Below are 27059 nucleotides of genomic sequence, written 5' to 3' on the forward strand. Positions count from 1 at the left end.
AAACTGCAATATCTAGAAATGATGCGCGTATTTTAATGAAACTTTGAAAATATATTGACAACGCTATAGAAAATAAATTTTGTAACTTGTAAGCGAACTGAGTCCTAAGAGTCTTTAAAATTCGAATAATATATTTAACCACCTTGTGAATTTACCCCCAGAAATTCGTCTAGACATATTTCTAAGCTAATAGTCAATTTCCTCTTGAGGTAGTGTCTTCCAGGCATCTTGAATTGCATTTCATACCTCTGCTAAAGTACGACATAGGTTCTTCGTTATAGTTGCTCTTCTTCCTGTAATATCCCATATATGTTCAATGAGGGAAAGATCAGGAGAGTGTGGAGTTCAAGAAAGCACATTAACATCGCGACCTTTTAGATGAGCCTTAATTACACAAGCAATATGTGGCCCTGCATTGTCTTGTTGGAAAAGTACGCTTCCAATACATCGGACCTATTAGGTCTAACATATCCTGCATATAACGCACGGCGTTGCATATAATATCTAATCAATAGTACTGCTACTACTACTACTACTACTACTACTACTACTACCACTACTACTAAATATGTATAGCAATTTTGGTTGAATTTGATGAATTAATTCTAGGTGTTGCAATGTTTATGATAAGTAGTATGTCTTTTAGCTTTTAGAATGAAGTAAAAAGAATTGCCCACTACTCTCCGTTAAAGCTAGTTGAAAATAGTATTAGTATTTTACTAAGGGCACGGATGAACATTGAATAGTGATAACAATAACAATGTAGCTGTAACCAACAAAAGCCTTTCTGAAATTCAAATTTTTGTCTTTTCTAAAGGCTTAAATTAGCCTGTGGTTCGCAAATAGATTTCCAAGCTTGACGATATTTTAATTATGCAAGAAACACATTAATCCTCACAACAGGAAAATCAACCACAGTTTCAAATTAAGTTACAACAAATTTTTTAATAAACTTTTTAAAATTAAGCCAAATTTAAGCTACATCGAACAAAAGGCCCCCGGCTCTTTGTAAAAAAGGAGTATAGTAAAAAATATTTCAGGCCCGCGTAAAGTTACTTCATGAAATTTATTTTAATAAAAGTTGATGCGAAAATTATTCGCTTCGGTTCATTTTCAGAAGGAGTAAAGTTGCTACTTTAGTTTTCGACGTGCAAAAGATAATAAATGTACTATTACATGCCCCACTAGTTACGAGATTTTCATTGCTTATTAATGACACTTGAAGTGTTGGAACGTGCACAAAATTTATTAAAACAGTCAAAATCCAATAGTTGTGATTAAATAGAAATTTACTAAATTTGTTTTTGCTTTAATAAAGTTACCCCCACCAGCCGAATTTCGAAGCAAAAAAGTGTTCAAAAATAACGTCTAATTATCTCCTCCCCCCAAACCCTCACGACATCAACCAAAATGCAATCAATATACTTCAAACCGTTGTCGAAATAGTACCCGACAACTCTTTAAAAAACTCACCTGCTAAATGATTCAAATAACGTTACTATTTATATATAATTTAAATGCTAAATTTTTTCATTTAAATTTGATAAAATGGCGCAGAAGGGAGGTATAATCCTCCAAATTATCACCTAAAAACATCCCTCTCAAAACCTAAATTTGACAAAAAAAAATGAAGCTATTCACAGAGAGCTGACACTTTCAGATTGTGTAATCGTCAGCTGACATCGCTAACATATTTCCCCTCCCCCCTCCAATATTTTGCAGGGTTGCCAGTTTCAGTACATAGGGGCTTTCTAGTAATATTTTAGATTTGCCTCACTAATATTTTAGGATACTCTTTTAATATTTCAGGTCCTGTTTCAGATTATTTAAAGAAAGAAGCGACAACGGGGGCCCCGTACCTGAGCACCGTACGTCTACAACCATACACCTTCTTGGTGAAGCAGCGATGGTAGCAGAAGTAGTAAAGCAAAGTCCAGAGGCGCTGCTCAAGATAAATTAAGGACTTTCTGTATATTCACAGATCTCTCTCTGAGAGAATATTGAGGAACCAGCTTATAAGCTTAGAGTAATCTGTTCTATTATTTATTTCCATTATCTGGCTTTTCACATTATATTTGCCTTCAGTATGTGTTCGTAGTCTACTAATAGTGTGCAGATAGACTTGTGTGGCTGTGTCCAATCCATTTTTTAGTTCCTTTTATCCATAGGCGTTGTGTGGTTGGTCCAATGGATGGTTGAACTAGAGGCCGTTTCAGTCGTTCACCTAATTTCAGTTATAGTTATCAAGATAGAGTTTGTCGAAGTAATAAAAGCTTTTTGAAAGTGTCCGGTAAATACATAATTCCTATGTTTGTCTGTATAACATGCTGTTCCATCTTCTTTCATTGTACCAACGTTATATTGTTTCCCTTACCACAAGATTTTTTTATTACCTTTAACTGATATGATCTTTCTTCTCCTTTTTCAATTTCTTGAAATACTTTCATCCATTAGTCTTGTAGATATTGGCCTATCAAAGGTTTCTATATTTCTGCTGAGGCTGTTAAGTGGTCTCTAAGCCATTATCCTGTACAGTATCTATACAGTCCGTATATAATCCCTACATAAGCAGATGATTGCCTCTGCACTGGCAGCTACGCACACAAGGATATCATCTCTTCCATTAATCCATATTATGTGAAAGTATTGTAGTAAGGTGGTAATAAACGACCCTATAAGAGAATCCGGCTACATTGAGTTTTATATGAGTTTTAATTTCGGTATGTAGATTTTAGAAGGTAGCTGCAAATCTTTGGGTTTCAACTTCTTCCTCTTTCTTCTACCTACCGGATTCACTTTCCATCCAACTTGTCCTACTGAAATTTTCATTACGGGATGGGAATCGATCTGGCAACCCTGCCCTTCGCCCCTATTCTTTGGGGGTAGTGGAAGTTAGATGGCTGCAGGGTATTGAAATAAAGCCGGTCGATCGTCGCCGGTCACATGTTCGTAGACATCGGTATAGTTGTTTTATCATCCGCAATTTCAGCTATGCATAGCTGCATAGCTACGCTAGATCAAAATTTTTCATTGTGATACAAATGCTCGTATTTATACTATATTTAAATATTCAAGGAATATATTGTTAGCTCTCGCATTAGTGTAGAAATTAGTGATCATAAGTCGTAGTCAATATTTTTATACACTTTTGGTACCTACCTTTCTCACGGTGAAATTTATTGTTCATTGCTCAACTAAATATCTGGAAATGTACGGGTTGAACGTGTTAATCAACGCAACGGCGGTTTCGTGGAATTATTTGAGGAGCAAAGTGGATTATTCCAGTAGTAAGTACAGAAATCGGTTATGTAATGATAAGTATTAAGGAAGATATTTTCAATATTCAGTTCCAAAGGCTAAGAACAATTTGGGCCACTGATCGAAGTACTTAAGTGAAGCTATTATGTCTAAAGACTCGAAGTCATGTTATCTTGAGAAAATAGGATTAATTTGATTAAATTAAAATAAATTAAAACGACTTGTCTTAAACTGAAATGCTGCCTTTGATATTTATACAGAGTATTCAGGTTTCGTTACTATCATGACATATGTCAGTTAATACAAAAAATAGATAATAATTGTTCTTTTCACGAACCTGTGTTAGATTTTATGAATCCGCTTTGTCTTCAAACTAAAGAGAAAAACTGATATAGGGTGAAAAGTAAAATACAACATTCGATAGAATTTAACGTAAAGTTTCATGGCATAGGCCATTTTAAAGAGTTATTCTTGGTTGTTAAGTTATCACACAAACTTAGAATTTTTCTAACTGAATATCCTGCATGTTAGATATTTTTCGAAAAAGTGAAATCTTTATTATTATTTTTTAATCTTTTTAATAACTTTTTTTGAAACTCGGTTGTCCTTTCAGTGTTTAAGAAAGTATAAATTACATACGAAATATTGATCCCCTTAGTTTGGTCACAATAAAGTAATTAAACTTACTATATTTTACAGGCGATAAGTACAATGTTAAAACCTCCTTAAAAATCATAAACATCAACCAATTGAATTCTTCATTAAATTCAAGACAATCCTTCAACTTTCATGAGGGTTACAGTCCAAGATGTTAACGTATCTCATCACGCAGCCTAGAAAATCTCGGAAAAAAAACAGATATCGTTCGTTTCATTGCATTTCACACTATGATTACATTATACGTAGGCCGGTACGTTCACCAGATCTTTCCCCATCAGATTATTCTTTATGGGAAACTATGAAAAGTCTAGGGAAGGGACGTTTTAAGATTAATGCAGAATTGAGGAATACGCATAGAACTTCGCTCGGAAGTCAAGAGTGAACCCTTAGTACACTGCTTATAATTTATTTTCTTGTATTTTTTGTTTCCAAGGCACTTTTTACAAAAACAGAATATTTGATATTTCCACTAAACTGCAACACTAAACTTTAACATGTGAATTAAAAGATGTAAAAATTCTAAATGACGCCCACACAAAAAAAAGTTGATGATGGTTACCGAAGACCGAAACGTTGAATATCAAATATGGCACTATAACGTTATGGAATCAAAAAAGATACAATTATGTACTGGTCTTGACATGTAAGGTAATAAACGTCTCTGTTCGATAATAGAGGACAGTCAAAAATTTAGGAATAACGGCATATTATTGAATTTCTTCTGGATGAATAACGCAAGCTCCAGAAAACACGAGTAACAAGACTAGACAGAATAGAGCCTGCTTCTACTTTCAATTTTTGAAAAAAACCTTCATAAGGGCAAAAAATTGCGCCCCCGGGTGGGCTCGAACCACCAACCTTTCGGTTAACAGCCGAACGCGCTAGCCAATTGCGCCACGGAGGCTACTTTTGTTGTTATCTAAAAAATAAAATTAAACAAATATAAAAATCCAAAAATGGAATTTCAAGTGATAATTAAGTATAATTTGCTATGGATATCTAGACCCGCGCTATTACAATTCCCGTAGCATCGATATATCCTTAGAAGGCCCGAGCTTTATAGGTGCGCCTCTTCTTTAAGTAGGTAAGTACCTATGTACATATCTACCACAGTAAGTATGTAGCTAACTACGTAATGTTAACCACGATTCACTACATACAGAGTGGTACCTAGAGAAACCTACATAAACATAACATTTACAGGCTTTCATTTCAAATGAACTTCAGAGCTTTCAAAAATTTAATTTGCGATAATAACACACCCACTTAGATTTGGAAGTTTGATTAAACATTTTAGAAAATGTGTCTCGAATACATACTGAATTTCAATAATGTCTTTGATAAATTAATCTGCTTGATGCGTTCACAAATTTTCAAATAAAAAATTGTGGTGAAAAGCAAAAAATCTTGTTAAATAAGTATTTATTAAATTTAATAAAAATCTTATTAATTGCACAACTTGAACATTGACTTATGCGCTCATGGATGATACAGCACTAAAATCTGGTTTGAAAAATATAACACACTCCCTCAGAAACATTTCAATATTCCACTGATGTTTTGTTTCTCAGGTCCTCAACACTTTTCGGAAAGTGATTTAAATTAGAATTCATGTGCTTTCTAAAACGAAAAGTTTATGAATGTCAAATCTGGAAAACTTGCGGGATGAAGAGCAAACAAAGCTTACAGAAGAATTTTTAAAAACACTGCAGTATAAACACTCCCAAAAACGAAATGAAAAACTGCTTTTCATATGACGAAAAATGAATAAAGATTTTTTTCAAATTCGAAATCAGTAAGTTGATTTTGAACAAATAAGGACTGTACTGGGTAGAATTTAAAAAATAGATAAAGCTTTAGAAATACAGTTAGCGCACATTTGGAAAAATTCGCAGAAATTTTGATGATCACATTCGTTTTGATACAACAAAACAAAGTTTCGACTGTGTCATTTTTTGTATATTTGATTTTTTTTTGTATTCGATATGCTCGTCATAGCTGAAATTTCGATGGATAAAAGAAGTGCCTTTTATTATGACGAAAAAATACTTTTCTAATTGTTCTTAACTTACGTGTTTCATAGTATCATAATTAAGTAAATTCTATAGTAGTTCGAAATAAAACCGTCAACCACATGCTGTTTTGAAAAACAATCCCCTTCTTCTTTAAGGTACTGTTGCCTTAGGTACCCGTTTTAATGATTACATCTTAATATGAATTTTTAATGTAAAAATAACAGGTACAGGAATTTCTTATTACTGAAGGTCAGTCACTTTGTTTACTAATATCCCTTGAAACTGCTTACATATGGTGTTTTCAATTACAGAAGAAAAGTTAAGATTTTATGTAAGCTGAGTATTATTCACGTAAGTACATACATATGTTTATTATTTCTTAGTTACAAACGAAAAGAAGAGGTTTCACGTATACCTGGTAAATGAACACGATTAACAGCACCTGATCGTAAATTCGATCGGTTAAGTGAAGTTCATTAACTCATTGTATCTAAAATATGTTGAAGCTCCATGCGCTTTTAGTTATATCGCAAACAAATATCCATTTTATTATTTTTAGTATAGCTTCCAGTTTTTGGTGCATCTCAAAATTTTAAAAATATTCAACATAACAAATTGCATTTCGATTTTCAACTCTTTGATATTCTCATTTCAAGCATAAACATTTGATACATTTGAGTTTTTAGAAATTTGTGCCAATGGTAGTACTGGTTACCTTGAATTTACATATTTTTTGCTTTTCTCTTCATCAAGAAACCACAATATTTTAAACTCTTCAACTTTTTAAACCACCGAATTTAATATTTCGCTTTGAGTTTCAATTAACAGACAAAATGTTTTGCACACATTTTAATTATCCATATGCGAACAAAATGGAAATTTTTTTCGCGAGTTTCGGACTTTTTAGATTATTCGCTAATTTGAATTTACACAATTTTTGTTTTGAATTTATGAAATGGCAAAGCATTAGTGAATATTGAATATAAATTGATGGATCGAATTTGGATTCTTTTAAAACTGTTATGCCTAAAGAGTACGAGAACAGAATTTTTACTTTTCTTCAAAATTAATAATTTTTTCAACTTTGGAAGAATCGAATTTATATACGTGTCATGCTTATGCATATATACATCAACTTGATCTATTAAATAAAACCAGATTAGTAAATTTAGAATAATAATTTGTGGAAATAAAAAATTGTGATTTTTTCAACCAAATATTGAAATTTTTTGCCTGTTTGCTCTACTAATTATTTATATAATTTACATATTAATAATATATATACAGGACGTTTCAAATGCAACTCTCATTATTGAGATCTCGGAACTTAGAGTAGATGGTGCAATTTAGCATCTGATAAAATGCTGTTTTAAAAATTTGAATTTGCTGATTCTTTCTAAAGATATCTGAAAGAACTGAAAATTGAAGATTTTATTCTTATTTTTTAGCGTTAATTGACAAAGAAGCCCAAAACTACAGCAAATTTTCATTGCCACTTTTTTCGTTTAAATTATAATGTATCTACACATTATGGGATTGAACTGAATCAAATTTCTATGATCTGTGTTGATTTTTATGGTAAACAAATAATATTTATCTAGACTAAATAAGATATCGCTGAAATGTTTATTTTGATTTAATTTTAGACACCATAAAAGTCCTGAAAATATGGTTTACTTGCAATTACATTACATACTCCTATGTTTATGAGCAGTTTATCTAAAAGAAATTCTATATTTATGCATTGTATTATACATGCGTATCTAAAAGCCATCAAAAGCCAGACTTTAATATTAATAAACTGAATGAGACGTTATCTACTATTTAATTAGGCTTTTTATCAGTGCTGTTCGTTGGTGTTCTTCATAACAAAGTCCTATTTGTTTGAAAATATTTTGATTAAGCGGGGATTGTTTTGAAGCACGATAATGATAATCAAAATTTAAAATTCGGCTTTTTTTTCGTGTTTTGGACATAAAAGTAGATGGATCGTCGTTTGTGGAAAAAATGAATACAATATAGTTTGTAAAGGTAAGATTCTCTATTATTATTATAAAAGTTTATTATGATGTGAATGACTTAGATTTGTCTGAGTAAACGGTATTAATATCGAAGAGGAGTAAAGTAATTTTTTAAAACCAATTTTGAATATTAAAGTGTTTTTGCGTAATTTTCTTAAATACCATTCAGCCTGTTGCATACTTTAGTCTAAAAAATATTAAAACATTCATCTGTTTTTGTTTAACTTAAGATTTCAGCTAGGTATCCGTTCAATTCTATCCGAAATAAAGCAAAATTATATATTTACATATATGCAAGAACGTCCGATTAAAGCCTTACTAGAATCGAAAAACTTTCTTCAAAATGAAATTATTTTAGATTTTTAAATAGTAAATAGAAAAATTTGGATTCTAGTAAAGCTTTAATTGGGCGTTCCTGCATATACGTATATAAACAGGATGTCTTAAAAGGTACAGAAAAAATGTTACTACAAATTCTTGAAGTTAAAATATGATGATCTAAACCAACTTACCACAGTCCAAAAGTGGATGATTTCGGAGATACAGAGTGTCAAAAGTTTAATTTAATTTTTTACAATGTATTAATTTTTGTACGCACAAAAATTGAGGTCATTTTGAACATTTGTTAAAAGCGCTTATTATCAATTAACTTTTCGTTAATAAATCTTTCATTGACTGTTTTTACTAGAGAATAAAATTAACAACACATTTATTTATTTTTTTAATTTTTGGTGTTACTTTTGTGGCAATGTAATACAATGGTGAGTTTATGTGAGAAATTAAGTTAACTTTCTCTTCAAATTGTGTTCAATTATTAGAATTAATTTAAACTTGGTCATACATGAAATTAACTTTTTAAATTCAGATATCTCACGAATCAAGTCTTACCACGTATACCTTTTTTAGGTAAAAGACGTTGGCGAATAAGAAATTTTATTTAGAAGTAAAATACAGTGTGGCTCAAAAGAGTTATTTCGTTTTAAATGTGTGCAAAGTACCGCGGGTTGCGCTCGCTACATTTTATAATGAAAATGAAAGCAGATTTTAATTTGTCACCCCAAAAAAAAACCCTAGCCGAATATTGTGATTATACACCAGTTATTAAAAAAATATATTTATGAAAAACTGAAACCAAATTTAACTCTTGACACTTTGTATCTCCGAAATCATTCACTTTTGGACTGAGGTAAGTTCAGTTAAATCATCATATTTCTTTGCCTCAGGAATTTGTGGTAGCATTTTTTCCGCACTTTTTAGAGACACCTTGTATAAATTTGCTTTCGTCGAAGACAGAACGGTTTTCACATTTGCTGTCATTTGTCAAATGTGACAAAGCTGTCACATGTGACAGTTTTGTTTGGCCATATTTATTTGGTTTTTAGGATTCTAAAAATGTTTTAATTAAAAGTCTCACTATTTTTGGTACTTGCTCTATTATTTTTTACATTTCAAGTTTGATAATATATCAGCCATAAAATATCAAACAATAAAAACTGACTTGCGCCTACTCCTACTCTGGAGTACCTATCCATTAACAAAGCATGTATTATCTAATTTTCGTTAAGTCCGTTAAGCTCGGTCATTAAAAAAAAGTTCCTCGTCATTCGATTTCTCTTTTATAACACTCGAAATATACCGCTATAACAGTAACCAAATGAGGCGATGAAAAAATGAAGAATTAAACGTCAACAAAAAAGTGAGATTTATCAAAATTTTGATCCATCACGATCAAATTATTAAAATATAGCGGGAATTTTTATTGAAGTTTAATGGATCGTGAGAAGTCGTTACCAGAGCTGTATTCAGACATCAATTGTTCCGCTGAATTCTTCAACTGCAAAGATACATATGTTTATGTGTCTATACATATAATGTTTTTCGACTTTATATGATAGAAAAACAGCAAAAAATAATATTCTACTAATTTTTTTTATGTATTATAACAAAATCAAGTAATTTGTGGAATAATGTTTTCCGCGAGTAATTGCTAGCCGAACGGTATAGAAAATGATTTCCTTCCTAAGGAGGAAATGTGTGTTTCGTAATAAATGACGATATATTTATTCCCGTAAATCTAGCAGAGAAAGAATTCCAAAGATTATATGCACTAACATTAAAAATTTGAGAAGCTTTTAGTCAATATTTTAAATAATTTCTTCAAATGATACTTCAAATTCATAATTAAAAAGATTGGTGGACACAAATTTTAAAAATATGTGTCGAGAGGGGGCCAAAGATATTCCAAGTTCGGTACTGTACAATTTAACCGTTAATAAAATCGCGGAACTCGAGGTCGCGGTTATGGTAATAGCACAAACCCAGATGGTACAGTGACCAAGTGCCCAGTTCGTTAACCTATCGATGTAGCAGTAGGAGTACTATCTCTTGCAGCTTGGACCTATAACTCTTCGTCGTGTATCAGCGTCTAGATATTGGATTAGACTGCAGTTAGAAAGCCGACATGCATTATTTACTACCAATTAGCATAACGATTTTTTAGCACCTAAACGATATGCACCGTTTGTCACATTTCACAGAGGTGAAAATAAAGCGTATACGCTCCAAGGATGATAAATAAATTGTTGAGTAAAGACTTCTGGATTGGACTTAAATGTCAATTTATTGATACTGAACTAAGTGCTTTTTACCAGATAAAAATAACATGTATGTGAGGATAATGGACAAAATATATTCTTGCATTATAATACTATCATACTTTTTAATATAAAAAAAAATTGCAAAATGTGAATACTGATAGATTTATTTAGACTTTGTGGAGTTCAAACGATGATTTCACTCAGTTTTGAAGAATCGACTAAAGTTCTAGATATTCTAGCAACCGTCTTATGTAACGTGTCGTTTCCGACAAGACAGTGGAAATTAGAAAAGTCGAACCGAAAAAACAACACTCTTGTAGTAAGGAGTGAAAAGCATTTTCCAGCTGTAATAAAGAATTTGAATAACCTACTCTTGGAGCATTAAACGCTTTTCCGATCCATGATCAATCGCTAGTTCTTGAAAGTGTCAAAAAAAACTCTAAAGACTTTGCTTCATTAAATCCCCGCAGATTTAATACTCAAAAATGCAATTTTAAAATCAATCAAAATTAAACTTTATTTTATTTCCTTCACTTGTCTGGGAAAGTACAACTTTCTGCACTCAAATGCTTGAGCAAGAGCCCGCTTACCTGCACATGAATAGAAAAAGTACTATAATTTCTCGAATTTGAAATATTTTCCATATTTGCAAAAACATAGTTACGGCAGCTTTTTGTGAGCTATCCACGCGTGCAATCAGTTTGTAGTTGCGATGTTTCGATTTTGAGGTATTAACATCAACTTTTTTTTATGGAATTATTTTTGTTTCATGAGAATAAAAATCACAAAATTTTCAACACGTATAGCAGAACGTTGGAATGGGACAGATTTAAAATTTAAATATTGAAAGATCCTCGATTTTTGCATACATATTTTTCCTGCGCGTTAGTTCAGGTAAAAAATCAAGTTTTTGACGATTATTATGAAATAACTGTGATATATTATACATTCAATTGACCGACTACTACTGGTATATGAGTACGTGCCTGCTTAATACAATGTGTCTCAAAAAAAAACCGGGCGAAGCCTTAATACATTCGTTTATGAATGTATTGTGATGAACTAAAAACCAAATAAAATTTTATTTTTCTGAATATGAAGTATCATCAAAGTTTATTTTTTTATCTGAGCTTTGTCTGCTTACAATGCCAACTTCAGAATTTCAAATAGCATTCCATTTCTTTAAATTTTCTTATAGAAAATATTTTTCTATATCTGCTAATATATGACAAATTCCTGTTAAAATAATTTAAAACTGAAAAAAAAATTTTTAATATTTTTTTAAGTACTAATACATTGGCTTGAATAATACAAATATGATTTTTCTTTTGCATTTAACAACATATTTATCGAAATTGGCACTTGATAATTGTTGCTAATAACAATACTAATAACTATTTTTGATTATACTAAAGAACTGATTTACCATCATTACACGTACACCAGAAATGCTAACAGAAAATTACGAAGAAGAATGATATTTCAATAGTTAAGGATATCATATGGGCGCTACTTGTCCATGGCGCCGGACGTCTTTGTATAAGATGATGCAATAAGATGAGATGGAATGAAATGCAGATGATCACGGAATAACGCAGATGGCCCCTTGACGATACAGATGGGTATATAATGTCTAAATTTACGATAAAAATGGTTACATAACTCGTATTGTTAAAATTTTTTAGTTAAAAATTGCCTTAACATTAACTTATTATGCATATATTTTAATACTTTCCATCAAAAAACGAAAAAAAATATCGAGGTCTATTTTAATCTCTGAAGTTGATACCTGAAACAGAAGAAGTTTGGTTAGAAAAACAATTTTTACATTACTTAGTAGGCCGAAAAATACCATTTTATTTGGTTTTTAGTTCATCAAAATCCGTTCGTAAATAATCGAGTTATAATTTTGCTCGTTTTTTTGCAACACACTGTATAATTTTTTTTTTATATTAAAACATTCCTTCGGTCTATTCCTTCACTATTTTTATTTTGGCTCTGCCTGATTAAGTCATTTTACGTTCCCTACGCACTGTACATTGAGATAATATCTTCCGTTCCATACTTATTCAAACTTTCTTAAAATGAAAATAAAACAAAAAATTTTACAGACGTTCATTTAAACATGTAACCACACAGAAGATAATAACCCTACAAACATCAGCGTAAATTAAAAGCAAACATGGAACGCTAATTGCGTTCTTAGCGAGTTATTTGTTGCAGTGCGAGTACCATCACCACGGACGTACCCCAAATTCAACAATGCATTAACCTACTTTTGAATACGGCACATAAATTGCTTCATCAATGAGTCAACGACCCTTCATCTTCAGCGGCTATTTTTAACCGTGTATGGTGGAGACCCATGAAGCATAAGAGGGCAATTGTATGGGTTTAAATGATGCTGCGTTGATGCATTCATCAGGGTATTGCCCAATCTTCATCGCATACTGGGAATCTTGATATTTTGGTTGTTATCATCCTCAACCAATAAATTCACGAGTGTTCAAATCCCTCGTTATTAATCATATTTCTAATGCTCAAAGGAGATGAAGATCTGCCGTCCTTAATTTTTTGGAATCTTGAAAAGAGAATTTCTTCATCTTATTATGAACTTGTGATTCAACTTCTCTGTCTTCCAGCTTTTAATCATATCACAAAAGTAGCAGTCTTTCTTCATTACGGTGGGCAATTTTTCACCACCTACACAAAATGCCATCTTCCAAGTGGGTAGGGTTGGGCATTTAAAGCCATTTGTAATAATAACCTACATTCTATTACAAAGCCTTTGTCTGTTATGCAGATCGCAACAGGGAAGTGTTCCTTCAGTACTTAGTCTTTGTAACTTCTATTAGTGTGGGCGTCAATAGAGGACAATTATTGCTATGTCAGACTATTAATTTTCTATACAGATGTTTCTAGGCAAGTTTCAAAGCAGATAAACAGTACATTTTTGGTAAAGTCACAACACAGGGTGTGTCATAGCCAATGGACGTCAATGGAAAACGGAGCGAAAATCTTAAATTTTTGCAGGTTTTGTTGTTAATATAACATTAGCGGTTTTATCTCGCCACCTAATCCTGGCCGCACACCAAAGACATTTCTGCAAATTCAATCAGTAGGATCAAATGGGCACTTGCACATCATGAACACGGATGTTACTTGCGATAAACGTATCCTTGGTGTGAACGTGTTCATTCCATTGTATTGGTTTTTCCTATGATGAAATTTGTTCACTTTTATAAGTGTTGGGTCATTGGCGTGTGGCTGAACCTCCAGATGGAATTTTTCGAAATTCGGTTCGCAAAAGGAAACACGAGAGTTTAAATTTGGAGCAGAAAAAATGAAAAATGCCCAATTTCAGGCAAAATTGCAGATTTTGTGCTATTGGTTTGTGGTTTAAGTTAAAAATTTCAAAAATTCAGGAGAAAAACAAATTGTTGCTTTTGCACCGTAGATACATAATGCAGGAAATTCAGAAAATTTGCAAATTTTGCAATTTGCACTGCTGATATTTCCGAAAGCACGTTTATTTTTTTTTTAATTTTTTGAATACCTAGTAGCGCAAAATGACTACAATTAAACCGAAGCTATCTATGTCACGGCTTTTAAGAGTGACCCATGAATTTGGACCACCCTGTAATTTTGAAAACTGCACTTTGTCTGAGATCTACAAATAAATTCAATGTTTCATATTAATGAGCGAATTGAATTAGCTTTGGATGGCGCCTTTGAGTCGAGAGGATCATGAAAGGTACATTGTGTTGTATTATTTGTATCTGGGAGACAACCCGTCCATTAAGTAGGCGTCCAACCTGAATATCTTGAATTAGTAATCTATGCATGGGTAGTACGAGTACTTGCAACAAGTTATCTCTAAGTTAGCTTTTACCTACTTACTTCTAAACCTAACTAAATCAAAATCACTGATACATTATTCAAAAACAAATACGTTTCTTTGCTGATAGCCTAAATTAACTGGAGGAAGTAAAGTTTCACGATTGTGTTTAGCTCTGGAATCACCAATAGCAGTTTTTTATGTGCCTCTGTATGATGTAAGTGTCCCATTAGTACACAATTCCACTAAGCACTACCCATTTCCAAGCCATAACTGCAATAGTCATAAAATAGCGGATAAGCCGGATATCAAAATCGATAATCTACCAATCCTTCTTAGACCTAACTATTCAATTGTCCCAATTAAGGCAAAAACCAGTTTGACCTGTGTGCAGATCTTTCTCTTCAAAACACAATAATAAGGCCCGAAGAAAATCTTCCGGCTCACACCTCGCTAGTTCTTCATCTGTTGAAGATCGTCCGGAAACAGGAGTCCCCTCTCGCATTGCCAAATCTCGGTTACCAGCATTTTACCGACAATTTACCGTAATGTTTGCTCCAATTTACCGCTACGACGTACTTCTGTAAAATGTTTATTCTATGCGGTGACGCGGGTCTTCTCGTTTCATAACAACAATTACGTTTTTCGTTAATTTTTTCGGCAAATATGTGTTCATAACTTGATACAAATTCCTCTTTTGTGTGTTTGTTTATGGAAATTGGAAAAGTAAAAGTTAATGCTGAAGTGCACAATGCCTTGTTTGAATAGTGCGAAGGAGTGTTTTAAAATTAAAGCTGATGAAATTAAGCAGAAGAAGCAAGCTAAAAAGTCGGAGACCAAGAAAAAGAAACACAAGCATAGGAATCGTTGGGGAAACTGTAAGTAGACGAGTTCTTCCTGATTCTTGCAATTTGCGCAAGAGTGCACCCGAACTACCTTTTTGCATAGTACATTTATCCCTGGTACCGCGGTAAACAAATATTCTTAAATTTTTTCCAATAGGAAAATATGTATATTTGAGACCTATACGCATATGAAAAGCCAATTTTCTTTTCGATCATGCCGATAGTGACGCGAGCGATATGCAAATTTTTGCGTTAAACAATTTCGAAATCAAAAGTGTTTCTAAAACATTTGAGCATTTTCATTTTACTACCTCTTCAATACATCAAAACTGTTTCGTATTTAGGTATCTACCAAACATTTCATGTGCAGAATTCTCTAATTTACTGTTAATCAAAATTTACTAGGTCGTTGAACTTTTAGCCACAATCGGGTTCAATCAAAGCCGCCTTTCGCCAAAAATCTGTTAAATGAAATAAAGTGCTTTCATTCGTTTTAAAACCTTTTAATGGGATTCTGCTTTTTATTGTGGTTGTGTTATCAGAAGTGAAGCGTTAAATTAAAATATTCGTTACACTGATGATGATATACCTTTCTTAGAAAAACTGGTCTTTATGTGGACGGACTAGCACACTTAAGGCATATTTCTTTTTACTTCAGGACCTACGGATTTTCTGTGAAGTTTATATGCTGATAGTCGTAGATATAATTATCAGCATATGCACTTCACACGTATATATATATACAATAAATGCGCTCAGACTTCAACTAGAAACTCAAATATGCAAATATATACAGAGTGCACTATTTAAAAAATTACAAAATTCTTTCGTCTTAGTTTTATGAGCCACCCCGTATGTTTTATTATCACTTCAATTTGTTGCCCCGACAAAATCTAACGTTTTTCTATTAAACCCTTTTTTTAAATTCCTGCAGGGTTGAGAGACATCTGGCGTAAACTTTATTGTGGGACGTCCTGTATAACACTCGTAGATATATGCTGATAAGCATATATCTACGCGCTTACGATTTTACAATGGGAAGTATATTTACTTTCAATTTGTAAGTTGAAAGAAGAAAATACCAAAAATTAGGTACACGATGCAGGTGTCTATGGAGAAATGGAAGAAGCTGTGTCAAAACATCAAAAGCGTTTAACTTTGAAAACATTGACGTCAGGATAAAACAACAAACGCTATTTAACACATAAAATTTACTAATATAATAATTTTGAATACAATTCCCATGTCTAGATTCGCAGATTGCAATAGTTACACGTAACTCTGAGATGAGTTTTTTAATAAAACAGATATATTTGGACATATGCATTGTTACCTCTATCATTTGAACTTAACAAATAACAATTAGCGCTTTTTATTTTATCACAATTGTCACATTCCGTTTTCACATATCCTCCATTTCTCCTACTGGGTTTCAAAGCCGACTCCCTCCACATGGCGGTCAACAACCCAGACTGAAAATGTTAATTTATTTTTTTATTTATGAAAATTTCTCTAAATATTACTTAATACGGGTAGGCAAGTGAACATCAATCATTTCTCGAAAAATTACTCCCTTTGGAGTCAAAGTTAAGAATATCAAAAATACGCACAAAATTGTTCAGTCCAGGTAAATCAAAATTAATGTCAATTACTTCCATATACAAGGTGAGTCATAAGTGCGCGACACAAGTCGAGTCGTTTTATTAGATGTAATACTTTTTTGTTTTATTATGTATTTTGATTTGCACTTTCATTGGCTCTTTTGATGTCCATCCATGTAGGAGTAAACCCGAAAAAAATTACTGAATGTATATCTGTAGTGTGACGTACGTGTCCTCCCATAAAGAAAACATGACTTATTAACAAATCCAATGACATAATAAAAATAAGTCGAAAGTCTTCATAATATCATTTTTTTCCTTAATGAGTTGAATTAGTGCCAATCGGGCACATGGGCGTTTTGTAAATGGCAATAACATTGATTTTTGTAATTACAAATTGTAGGTTAAGAGGCCAACAATATTTATAAATTCATAGTCTGATGGAGATTATTACTTTTCCCGTTATTCCAATTTATAGGAAAGAGATTAGGTTAGTGGTTTAGGAAAGTCAATAACGAACAAAGCATTTATGGTTAAAATAAATGGGGTGGACTTGGTATCAGTGATACCTTTTCATTATTAATTGAACCTTTATTGTTCTCTACGACCCTATAACTGAATCAATACATATTTTTTATTCTCTGAAATGTGTATAACACTTATGAAATATATATCACAAAAAAAAGTTATTTGAGTATAAAGTAAGATAATTAGATTGGGAAATTATTTCTGAGGGGGATTCATTTGTTAAAATTCTACATGGCAATTGAAATGGAAGGGAGGAATGGGAAGAATGAATACATTCTACCTCAAATATATCTGCCAAATCCCAATTTAACACGAACTTTAATAATTATATGATGAAAGATTTTAACATAAAAAAATTATAGAAAAAAAGTGCGTGTCTAGTATATTGAAATGTACTGAAACCTTTTTGTTGCCCCGTTGTTATCTCCCCATTTGTATTTGCAATTAATAATTTTGTAATGCTACTATGAAAATGCTTACGTATTTTCAATCCCCCTAAACGACCACGTATATATGATTTACCAACTGATCCATTTTTATGATTATTCCAACCAAATGAACATTCCTGGCGTAAGGGCTTAATATTTAATCAATAATTAATATCACAAATGATCTATTCATAATTTATTAGTAGACTGGAAATACTTAAGCGTCGTTTTTTCTTATCAGTAGATTACGCCATACACATAGAGGGTGTTAAAAATTAGTAGGCCAATCCGCTAACCACAGATTCTTTGAGCGAAAATAAGTCGACTTTCCTTATGCGACTTTTTTCTTTGGCGTTTTATACTCACTACATAGAGTGTTAAATTTATTAAAAAATTAATTTATTTGGTTAATAACTTCGGAACTTCTTATCGTATTTTAATGAAATTTTGTAGTGATGCACAGTTCGATGAGACGTCCTTTTCCTATAATTTAAGTAAAAAAAATTTAAACCGCAGAAGGGAAATTGGTAGTCACGGACACGTCCCCCCCCCCCCAAATTTTTTTTTCGCGCGCCAATGGTGAACGTGTTTAATTTTTTAAACTAAATATTCTTTTATCTTAATTTTTCCATTCTTGTAAAATTTTGATTTACCGCTTACTTTAGAAGATATTCCAGCATATTGCCTCTCAATACTTGATAATGTGGTGGAGCACCATCCAACTGAAACCACATATTCGTTTAAATATCTGGGCAGGAATAGTTGACAATTTTCTCTTAGGTCCGGTTTTTATGCCTCCGCGATTAAATGCTGAACAATTTCAATTTTTTTTAAGAAATTCATTTAGAGATTTACTAGATGATTTGCCCTTAAATGTGTATCAAAATATGTGGTTTCAGTTGAATGGTGCTCCACCACATTACCATATGCTGGCAATATGCTGTAATATCTTTTAAAGCAAGCGGTAAATCAAAATTTTACGAGAATGAAAAAATTAAGATCAAAGAATATTTAGTTTAAAAAATTGAACACGTTCACCATTGGCGCGCGCAAAAAAAGTTTGGGGGGGGGACGTGTCCGTGACTCCCAATTTCCCTTCTCCGGTTAAAATTTGTTTTACCTAAATTATAGGAAAAGAACGCTTCATCGAACTGTGCATCACTACAAAATTTCTTTAAAATACGATAAAAAGTACCGAAGTTATTAACCAAATAAATTAATTTTTAAATAATTTTAACACTCTGTATAGTGAGTATAAAACGCCAAAGAAAAAAGTCGCATAAGGAAAGTCGCCTTATTTTCACTCAAAGAATCTGTGGTTAGCGGATTGGCCCACTAATTTGTAACACCTTGTATATATTATGTAAGGAATCTATATCAGTTTACTTAGGTACTGCACCACGATGAAATTGTGGATAGTAAAATAAAGTATCATTTCAGAAAAAATCTCATGTTGGAGAATTACACATTCGACTAGCAAATTTGTATTTTTCACACAATGAATAACCTAAATCTTACCAATAACTGCCAAGATAATGTGATAAGATATTTTTAATATAATTCTATAAAATATTCTCAATTTTTAACATAATATTCCTATAACTGTCATATTTTGAGATTTTTCACGCAACTTCATTTTTAAGATGGAATATTCTCTATATTTTCTCATTTCTGTATTGTAGGAAAAATTCAAAACATATTTTATATAATACTTAGTGTATCTACCTCTTGGCATTAGCTTAGTATACCAGTTTAAGAATTAAAAATAGTTTCGTATTATGCAGGTCGCATTGAACTTAAATGATTTTTAATTAAAATTACAATTAAATTTTAATTTTAAATTTAAAGACGTTGGATTTTTTTGCGCATACATATGTGACAAGTCAAGTTTAAGAACCTACAGTCAATGACATTCACGAATTAAACTTAAGAATAACAAATGTTGATAAAGAATAATAAAGATGGAAACCAAAAATCCTCATTAATTCTCTGAGACATACTATTAAAGTTCATCAAAAATGCGTTGAACAACAGGGTGGACACGTTCAGCTATTCTTCTAACAAATAGTAGCAGATAATTAATCGTAATTGTTTTTTTTTTTAATTTTTTATTGTTGATAATTATTTTCATGGCTTAGCCAAAAGATAGATAATAATAAAATAAATTTATGATAGAGCAGAGAAAAATCATTTCAATACCGTATTTTATTACTATTACTAATATTTATGAAAGGCAAATCGTTAACTCTAATAAGGCCATTTAAGATAACACCCAACTTATATGAAAACTATTTTCAGTTTTTAAATTTGCATACTAAGTTAATGGTAAGGAATAGACATACTAAGTGTTGCGTAAAATTTGTTTAGAATTGTCTCTTGAATACGAAAATGAGAAAATATACAGAATATTTCATCTGAAAAAATATAAATTACATCAAAAAATGGCAAAATTTTACTATTATGGGAATTTATTTTAAATTTGCAAAAAACTTGGGAACAAGCTTTAGAGAACAGGTTTGATCTCGTACCGATGTCTTAAAAAACGAAAAAGTTATTACAAAATGAAATGTTATCAAGATAAAATGATCACATTATACGTATTGGAGAAATATGCGCATTAAATTTGATTTTCGGTATAAATTTGAAGTTGATTGTTTCACCCATCAATATTTACGATCTAAGACATCATAATGTGTCCGTTATCAGCAACTCAAATATTTAGATTAAAATTGTTCATTGTTAGATAATTCACAAAGTAAACCTTACAACTAGTTAATTAATTTAAGTATTGTACTATTCGATGTTTAAAGTTCACATACAACCTGGTGTTAGCAACAAGACAAAGTGCATTTAAAATTGGTTCAAAAAGGAACAAAAATTTTTGGCAAAGCCTTGATCCTGCCGAACCCAAAATAATAAAAATAAGACATCAGGAAAATCCCGTTATTGTATGGCTGAAGACAGTAGCTATTTCTGTCCTATTCCCAGGATAAAACACACAAAAAAAAGCGACAAAAATCGGTCTTTGTTTGTACTTCGTGTTATACCAGTGATAACTGTGAAAACTGTGCATAAACTTCTTAGCATTCGGTGGAATTGTTGATAACAACGTTCGAGGCAAATGCACTGCATCCTTTGAGATTATAAACAATTTCACCAACTGTCTATCTCGGTAAGTTAGTAATTTATATGCAGTGAAAATAAATTATACTTAGGTAAGAAGCTTGGTTGTTAATGGTGGTGGCTATTTCAAAACCGGTACAACAGGTCAGTGTTTTTGAACGGTGGTAGTGTAGATGCTTGTTTACGGTGCATTAAATGTAATGTGGAACCTGGAATTATGTAAAACTGTATTTGTGTAAGTGTTACGCATGGAAACGTGCCAGATTGGTTAGTTTTCGCTCACAGTGACGCCAATACTTAACACTAAGTTACATCACGAGCCAGGTAATGATGCCACGCTTTCCCGATAGCCGATTTTTTTTTTAGTCTGGATTGGCAAGTAAATAAGTTTTAAGTGATGCAAATGCAATTGCATGCGGCTAAAACTAATTTGTCAAACATTTAAGTTTGGCATATTATTTGTATTTACATAACTATTCAAGAGTAAGTAGAAATTCGAATAAAATTAGGCAACGTATACACGGAGGTTCCACTGGCATACTGTATTAATTGAAGATAATTTGTGTTAATAATTTTTGGCACCTTTATTCGTGAAGTTTCAAATAATCTCAAAAGTATTATCCGATCTAAAACAAAAAAAAAACTGCAAAGTTACGCTTATTCTCCTGGAAGTTCTTTAAAGCGAATAACAACAGAAAACGGGTACAGCCGTCACTTTTTCGTTATTTCAAATAAACTTTCGATATATTTTCATCCGTAAAAGTATTTCCTCGTAGATATAAATAAACCATATAAATCGTCGAGTTATTTTCTGCGAGCCTACGTAAAGGTTGGTTTACCGTGCAAGTAGCGTACACGTAGTACCTATACGAGGACAGTTCGAGAAGTACCCAACCTGACATATATATGAAAATATTTTAATTGAACATTTAACTATCTTACAAAGACCAAACCCGAACTAACCTTAAAAAGCTTATGTCTAAAATTTTGGGTGGCAGAGTTTAAACGCGATCGTACGACTTTCCAAAACGAACTTTGCAGTAGTCGTCTAAACCGTACCAGAAGACTGTCCGGTACAGTTTTACACAAATCCATCATTTCACATCTAAGACGAAGGAGCAGTCAAAACAATGAACTCAAGGGGGAAAATCGGCTCCACACAAGGTGGGAACAGTCCCATCTGCAAAAAACGTGATGGCGTCAATTTGTTGGGATAATTTTAATTGACTATCTCTCTAAAGGAAAAACAACAAACGTAAAATATTATACAAATTTATTACAACGTTTAAGCGAAGAAATTCGGAAATAGTGACCGCATTTGGCGAAAAAGAAAGTCTCGTTTCATCAAAACAACACACGAGTCCGCACTTCCGTTATGGCGATGGCCAAAATCGATCGACTTGAATTTGAACTTATTCCTCACCCCATCGCATTCGCCAAACTTAGTCCCCTCGGATAATTTTCTATTCCCAAACTTGAAAAAATTGCTCGGTGAAAAGAGATTTACCAATAATGAAGAGGTGGAGTGCGAGGTTGATACCAATTTTGACACATTCGAATCTTCTTAATATAAATAAGGTATAGACGCCATAGAACATGTCAAAGGAGACTATGTTGAGAAATAATCTAATATTATCCAATGTGTTTTCTTTAAGTTTTATGTTGGATACTTCTAAGACTTCCCTTGTGGTATATGGTGCACAAGTTTTCCTACCAAATTGCATTCATGCTTCATATTTCTCTAAAACATAATTGTGATATTACATGTAAATATTGTACATACATTAATGGGAAAAATAATAGTCATGTTCCGAAAAAAGGTCATTAAATAAAATGTTGTGTAACAACTGTAAAAAGGTCAAAATCAATTTCCCATTATTTAATACATAGCTTAATAAATTACTATATGGAATTCCTCAACACTTTTATCAGTTCAAAACACACATTTCCATTTAAAAAAATGTTTAAAATTTAGAATAATATATTCTAATCTAAACTCGGGCAATCTCAAGACACCATACACCACATGACGATATAACTCAATTGACTAGAAAATTTATTTCTTGGGACGAATGTTTTTAATTTGCAACTTTTAGCATTTCCATAGATATTAGTACAATGAAAACACATTTAATTAAGCATTAAATTATAAAATGGAATTTTGCAACCAAAACGAGTTTGCTCGTAAACTTCCATTCAGTAATTTTTACTTCCTTCATATATTAATTTCTGCCCTCTTTATCTTCGCCTGTTTTCTATAACAGGCGAAATACTTCTGAAAAACGGATCAAACTCAAACATAATTTAAAATTTTTGTCAATTAAATTTAGTTAGGGAAAAGACTCCAGTAAAGCAGGCGCTTATATTACTCCTAATAATTGCTCCAGTGCAAATTACCGTTGCAAGACGATAGCGATTCGTTCAGCGTAACAATAAGATACCAATATGGTATTATTGAAATAGCAAACTTGGCAGATAATTAAGTTTCCTATAATTAAAAAAAATATACTTAGATTTATACTTTACGTAACTGACTAATTTTTATAATAATTTACCCGACGAGTTATTAATACATACATTTGTATTGCAATAATATCACTGTAGCTGTGAATTGCTGCAACTTTTCTCGACTTTATTTGTTTCCGTAATAATTACTAACTAATTAGGACAAAAATTATTAAAATCCATCGATTATTAATTACGACGTATGAAAGTGGAAATTTAATTTATTTTTGGTTTATGTTTCAGTGGATGATATGGAACAATATCTACAATACATCGGTGGGGGCGCAGGAGCTTTAGCACTCACGGGAGTAGCAGCGGCATCTGCATTTTATTTGGCAAGCAGACCAGCCCCACAAAGACCTTTATTTCCCCTAGATGCCCAGTGTCTTTTAGAACAGGAGGAAAATAACGTAAGTAGATTTTGTTTTCATTATTCACGTGACAAAAATATTTCCTGTGGCTTAATCAAACGGAATATGATATACGGATCAACGATTGACGAAAACAGTATTTTCTACCAGTGAGAGAATCATTTGTTCTAGAATTACAAAAGATGATTTTTGATGAGTGCTATACTCTTTTTATAAACCTGCATGGTAACTGCAGTAATTTAATTATTAAACAATTCAATGATTGTTAATATCTACTAATTTCCATCACTCACCTTGCGCTTTTGCCTATACATTTAGTTCACAAACGCAGAATATATAAAATCAAATTAATTGCCCAAGTTTCGGTAAAATATATACAGTATTTTACAGCATTTTCGAGGTCTTAGAAATGCGAAATGATATAGTTACTCCATTATTCTCTCAACGTCGAAAACAGGAATTATTTCTATAATAACACTACAATATCTGATATTTTCAATCTTCCAATCCATTTTTTCCGAGAATCAATTTAATCCCCTGCGGGTACACATTTAGTAAATGTTAATAAATTCCCTTTTCGTCGGCATATCATAAATAATGTATACCTGTATCCAACCTATTTTTTAATGGCAATGTTGCATCGTAATGAGATTTCTTTAAGCAAATTATAGAAATGAGCTATGTTGAAATGAAGTATGATATGTATGTACAAACATGTATGTGTTTTTGCTTTTTACCTTGTAAATACACCATCGACAAGATCCTACGGTGTTGAGGAGGGGTAACCTTCCCTTTTCTGCTATTTCGCCAACTTTCTCGTTACAAGTCTCATCAGTGTTAACTAAGCAAACTTATACTGAAAATTATATATTTTGCTTGGCACTAAGTTAAAGAGGTGTCTAGTATAAATAAACAAACATAATATGAAAGCAATGGTGGAACACACTTTCCCCGGATATTCACATACATTTGAAGTTAATAAAATATATGGTTAAAATTTTACCTAGAAAAGAATATGCAACTTTAGAAATAAATCTCATGTACATAAATTGTCTGTTTCACTCAACATAGATCGACCTTGATTTAATATTAGACTGGGTGACAAAAGCTCAATAAGTAGTCTATTTTTATGGTGAACTTAGGTGTTCCTTGGCACCGATCCCAATTTGATGTCTATTAACAATTTCAGGATTGTTGCAATCTGTCAATATTGATAATTTCATATTGTGTTGACCTAATTGTTGCGATTAAGCCAAGTATTGCAGAGCTATCGACCTGTAGTTACAGTGTGCGCCATTACTTTTCAGCTTACGTCGATGCATTAATTAAATAATAATACCATTGATCTGTAATTGGAACACTTTTTGAGCCATGATGTCAGTCTAAATGCTTACCAAAATATTTTATGATTATTGGCAATTGGTTATATTGGAAGCAGATAAGCGACAATTTCCTATGCTTAAATGGAACGTTTTATACTCGGTGTCCGAAAAAACCGAGAGTAACCAGTTAGAACAATCACAAATATGGTTATGGCCATTAAAAAAGTAATTATATCAAAAATATGACGATGTGTTAATGATCGTAAAAAGAGGTTTGGGCTTTAAAATTCTCGCCATGGTGTAAACAGCTGGTTATGAAATTCCTACCTCAGAAACTCTGGACTTCATAAAGGACAAACACAGTCTGTGGGAAAATTTTTAATCTTATTCAACGTGAAATACCATGCATCTGTAAAATAAAAAAAAAACTTACAAAACAGCAATTTAAATGATCCTTAAATACAGAAGAGGGCAAAACTAACAACGCTTAAGAGCAAGAAAGAACATTAAATTTAAATGATTTTCAGTTTATAAACTCCTGAATATAATATAACTGAGTTTTATGCCCTACCAGCTCTAAAGCTGTAAAGTAAAAAAAATAGAGTCGAAGAGTATTGATCTCGGATATTTTTCTAGTTACTTTTCTGAACACCGTTAACTTAATTATTTCTCAGATAAGGGGAGAATTATCTTGTTGAAAACGTCTATATTTTCGGCCAATAGTCCTAACAATACAACAACTGGATATATTATTGTTGCACCTTGACTTTTATGACAGTGGTTATGTGGCTTTCGAAGGCGATTGCCTCAAACACTACATAAAAATCTTGGCAAAAATTGACACGCTATAAAACAATCCTATTGGTCCCCGTTTAATCAAACAAAATTTCGAGTAGTATTATACTCCAAGTTTATATTTTTAGAGTGAGGTTGGCAAGCTTAGTTAAGAAATTTACAGACTATCCCGCGACGCGGTAACTCCAACTTTACGACAGTGTCACGGGTGCATGTTTCGTCAAACTTCTTAAAGACTCCCTGGAGTTCGTAATAAATATTAAAGTTACAAACAGTGCAAGTGTCTCAGTTGTTTGAATTTTAGGAAACGTCCAGTGAGATACAAGTTTTGGTGTCCTGCTTTTGCAAATTTAGACAAGTGTTTCGTGAGCTGTTGTGTAACCTCGATATTGTCACACGTAGATACTTTTCCTCATTTTGGTTAAATATCCTATCATTTAACATAATGAAAATTTTTGTTGTAATGTTGTTGCTAATATAGTAATACGTAAATAATATATATGTATATGTTTTTGCTAAAACCTTGTATAAATTTAAAACGAAGTTAACGATGCCATTCATCAGTTTTATTGCAAAAACATGAAGCACATTAAAGTAGCGATGACACCTATGCGTCGAAGGCTAAAATATCTGGAGATTACTAATGATATGTAGGAATCACTTTTCGGATCGTGGTATATATCTAAGGCCATTTTGTAACATTTCGTAGAAAACTGACACGAGTTCGTAATCAATCACATTTAATTGCTTGATTAATAAAACTCTAATCTAAAGTTTCGCACATTCAATGATTAATTGTCTTCCTTTTCCCAACATTGTTGCTATTAGCCTGATGAATGTAAGTATGTAAATCATATATCAAATTCGATACTTGAATAAAGCAGAATTTCTCTATGTACTACTAATTGTGGTATGCGCCATTAATCAATAAGTTATTGATTTTATATCTACCTTTTGTGGCACAAGATATTTATCATTGGTAAAAATAATGTAGCGACAATATTCCCGTAGAAATACCCTTTGCTCTTTAAAAGCGCATAAAACATGTTACTCTAAAAACATATTGCGTAAGCAAGCGCATTTTTGAACAAGAAAATCACAACAGTGCCAAAATCCATTTATCTCAAAATAAACAGTATAGGTACGATTTGA

The 27059-nt window shown here is 32.1% G+C and overlaps 1 protein-coding gene, 1 long non-coding RNA gene and 1 other non-coding gene across 12 annotated transcripts in view; 1 reads left to right on the top strand and 2 right to left on the bottom strand.

Moving 5' to 3' along the window:
• Nucleotides 1–30: 30 nt before the first annotated feature.
• Nucleotides 31–2846, bottom strand: LOC136338986 (uncharacterized). Its single transcript, XR_010732050.1, has 2 exons — nucleotides 1474–2846; nucleotides 31–293 (listed from the first exon to the last, which is right to left on the bottom strand). It is a non-coding gene; the product is annotated as an uncharacterized lncRNA (long non-coding RNA).
• Nucleotides 2847–2974: 128 nt separating this feature from the next.
• LOC136338967 (long-chain-fatty-acid--CoA ligase 6) overlaps nucleotides 2975–27059 on the top strand; it is a 33811-nt gene continuing 9726 nt past the window's right edge. The window contains exons 1-2 of one of the 10 annotated variants that reach the window (XM_066281817.1): nucleotides 2975–3287; nucleotides 23663–23829. In XM_066281817.1, coding sequence (XP_066137914.1) covers nucleotides 3209–3287; nucleotides 23663–23829 — 246 coding nt within the window. In that variant the 5' untranslated portion in view covers nucleotides 2975–3208. Of the gene's footprint in view, nucleotides 3288–7800; nucleotides 7965–14835; nucleotides 15268–20640; nucleotides 20964–21024; nucleotides 21239–23662; nucleotides 23830–26037; nucleotides 27049–27059 lie in introns of those variants that run through there. The other 9 variants (XM_066281819.1, XM_066281816.1, XM_066281820.1 and 6 more) reach the window with 9 other exon arrangements.
• On the bottom strand, nucleotides 4749–4822 carry TRNAN-GUU (transfer RNA asparagine (anticodon GUU)). Its single transcript has one exon. It is a non-coding gene; the product is annotated as a tRNA-Asn (tRNA).

Source organism: Euwallacea fornicatus, chromosome 4 (genome assembly GCF_040115645.1).
Source record: "Euwallacea fornicatus isolate EFF26 chromosome 4, ASM4011564v1, whole genome shotgun sequence".
NCBI classification, from domain to species: Eukaryota; Metazoa; Arthropoda; class Insecta; order Coleoptera; family Curculionidae; genus Euwallacea; species Euwallacea fornicatus.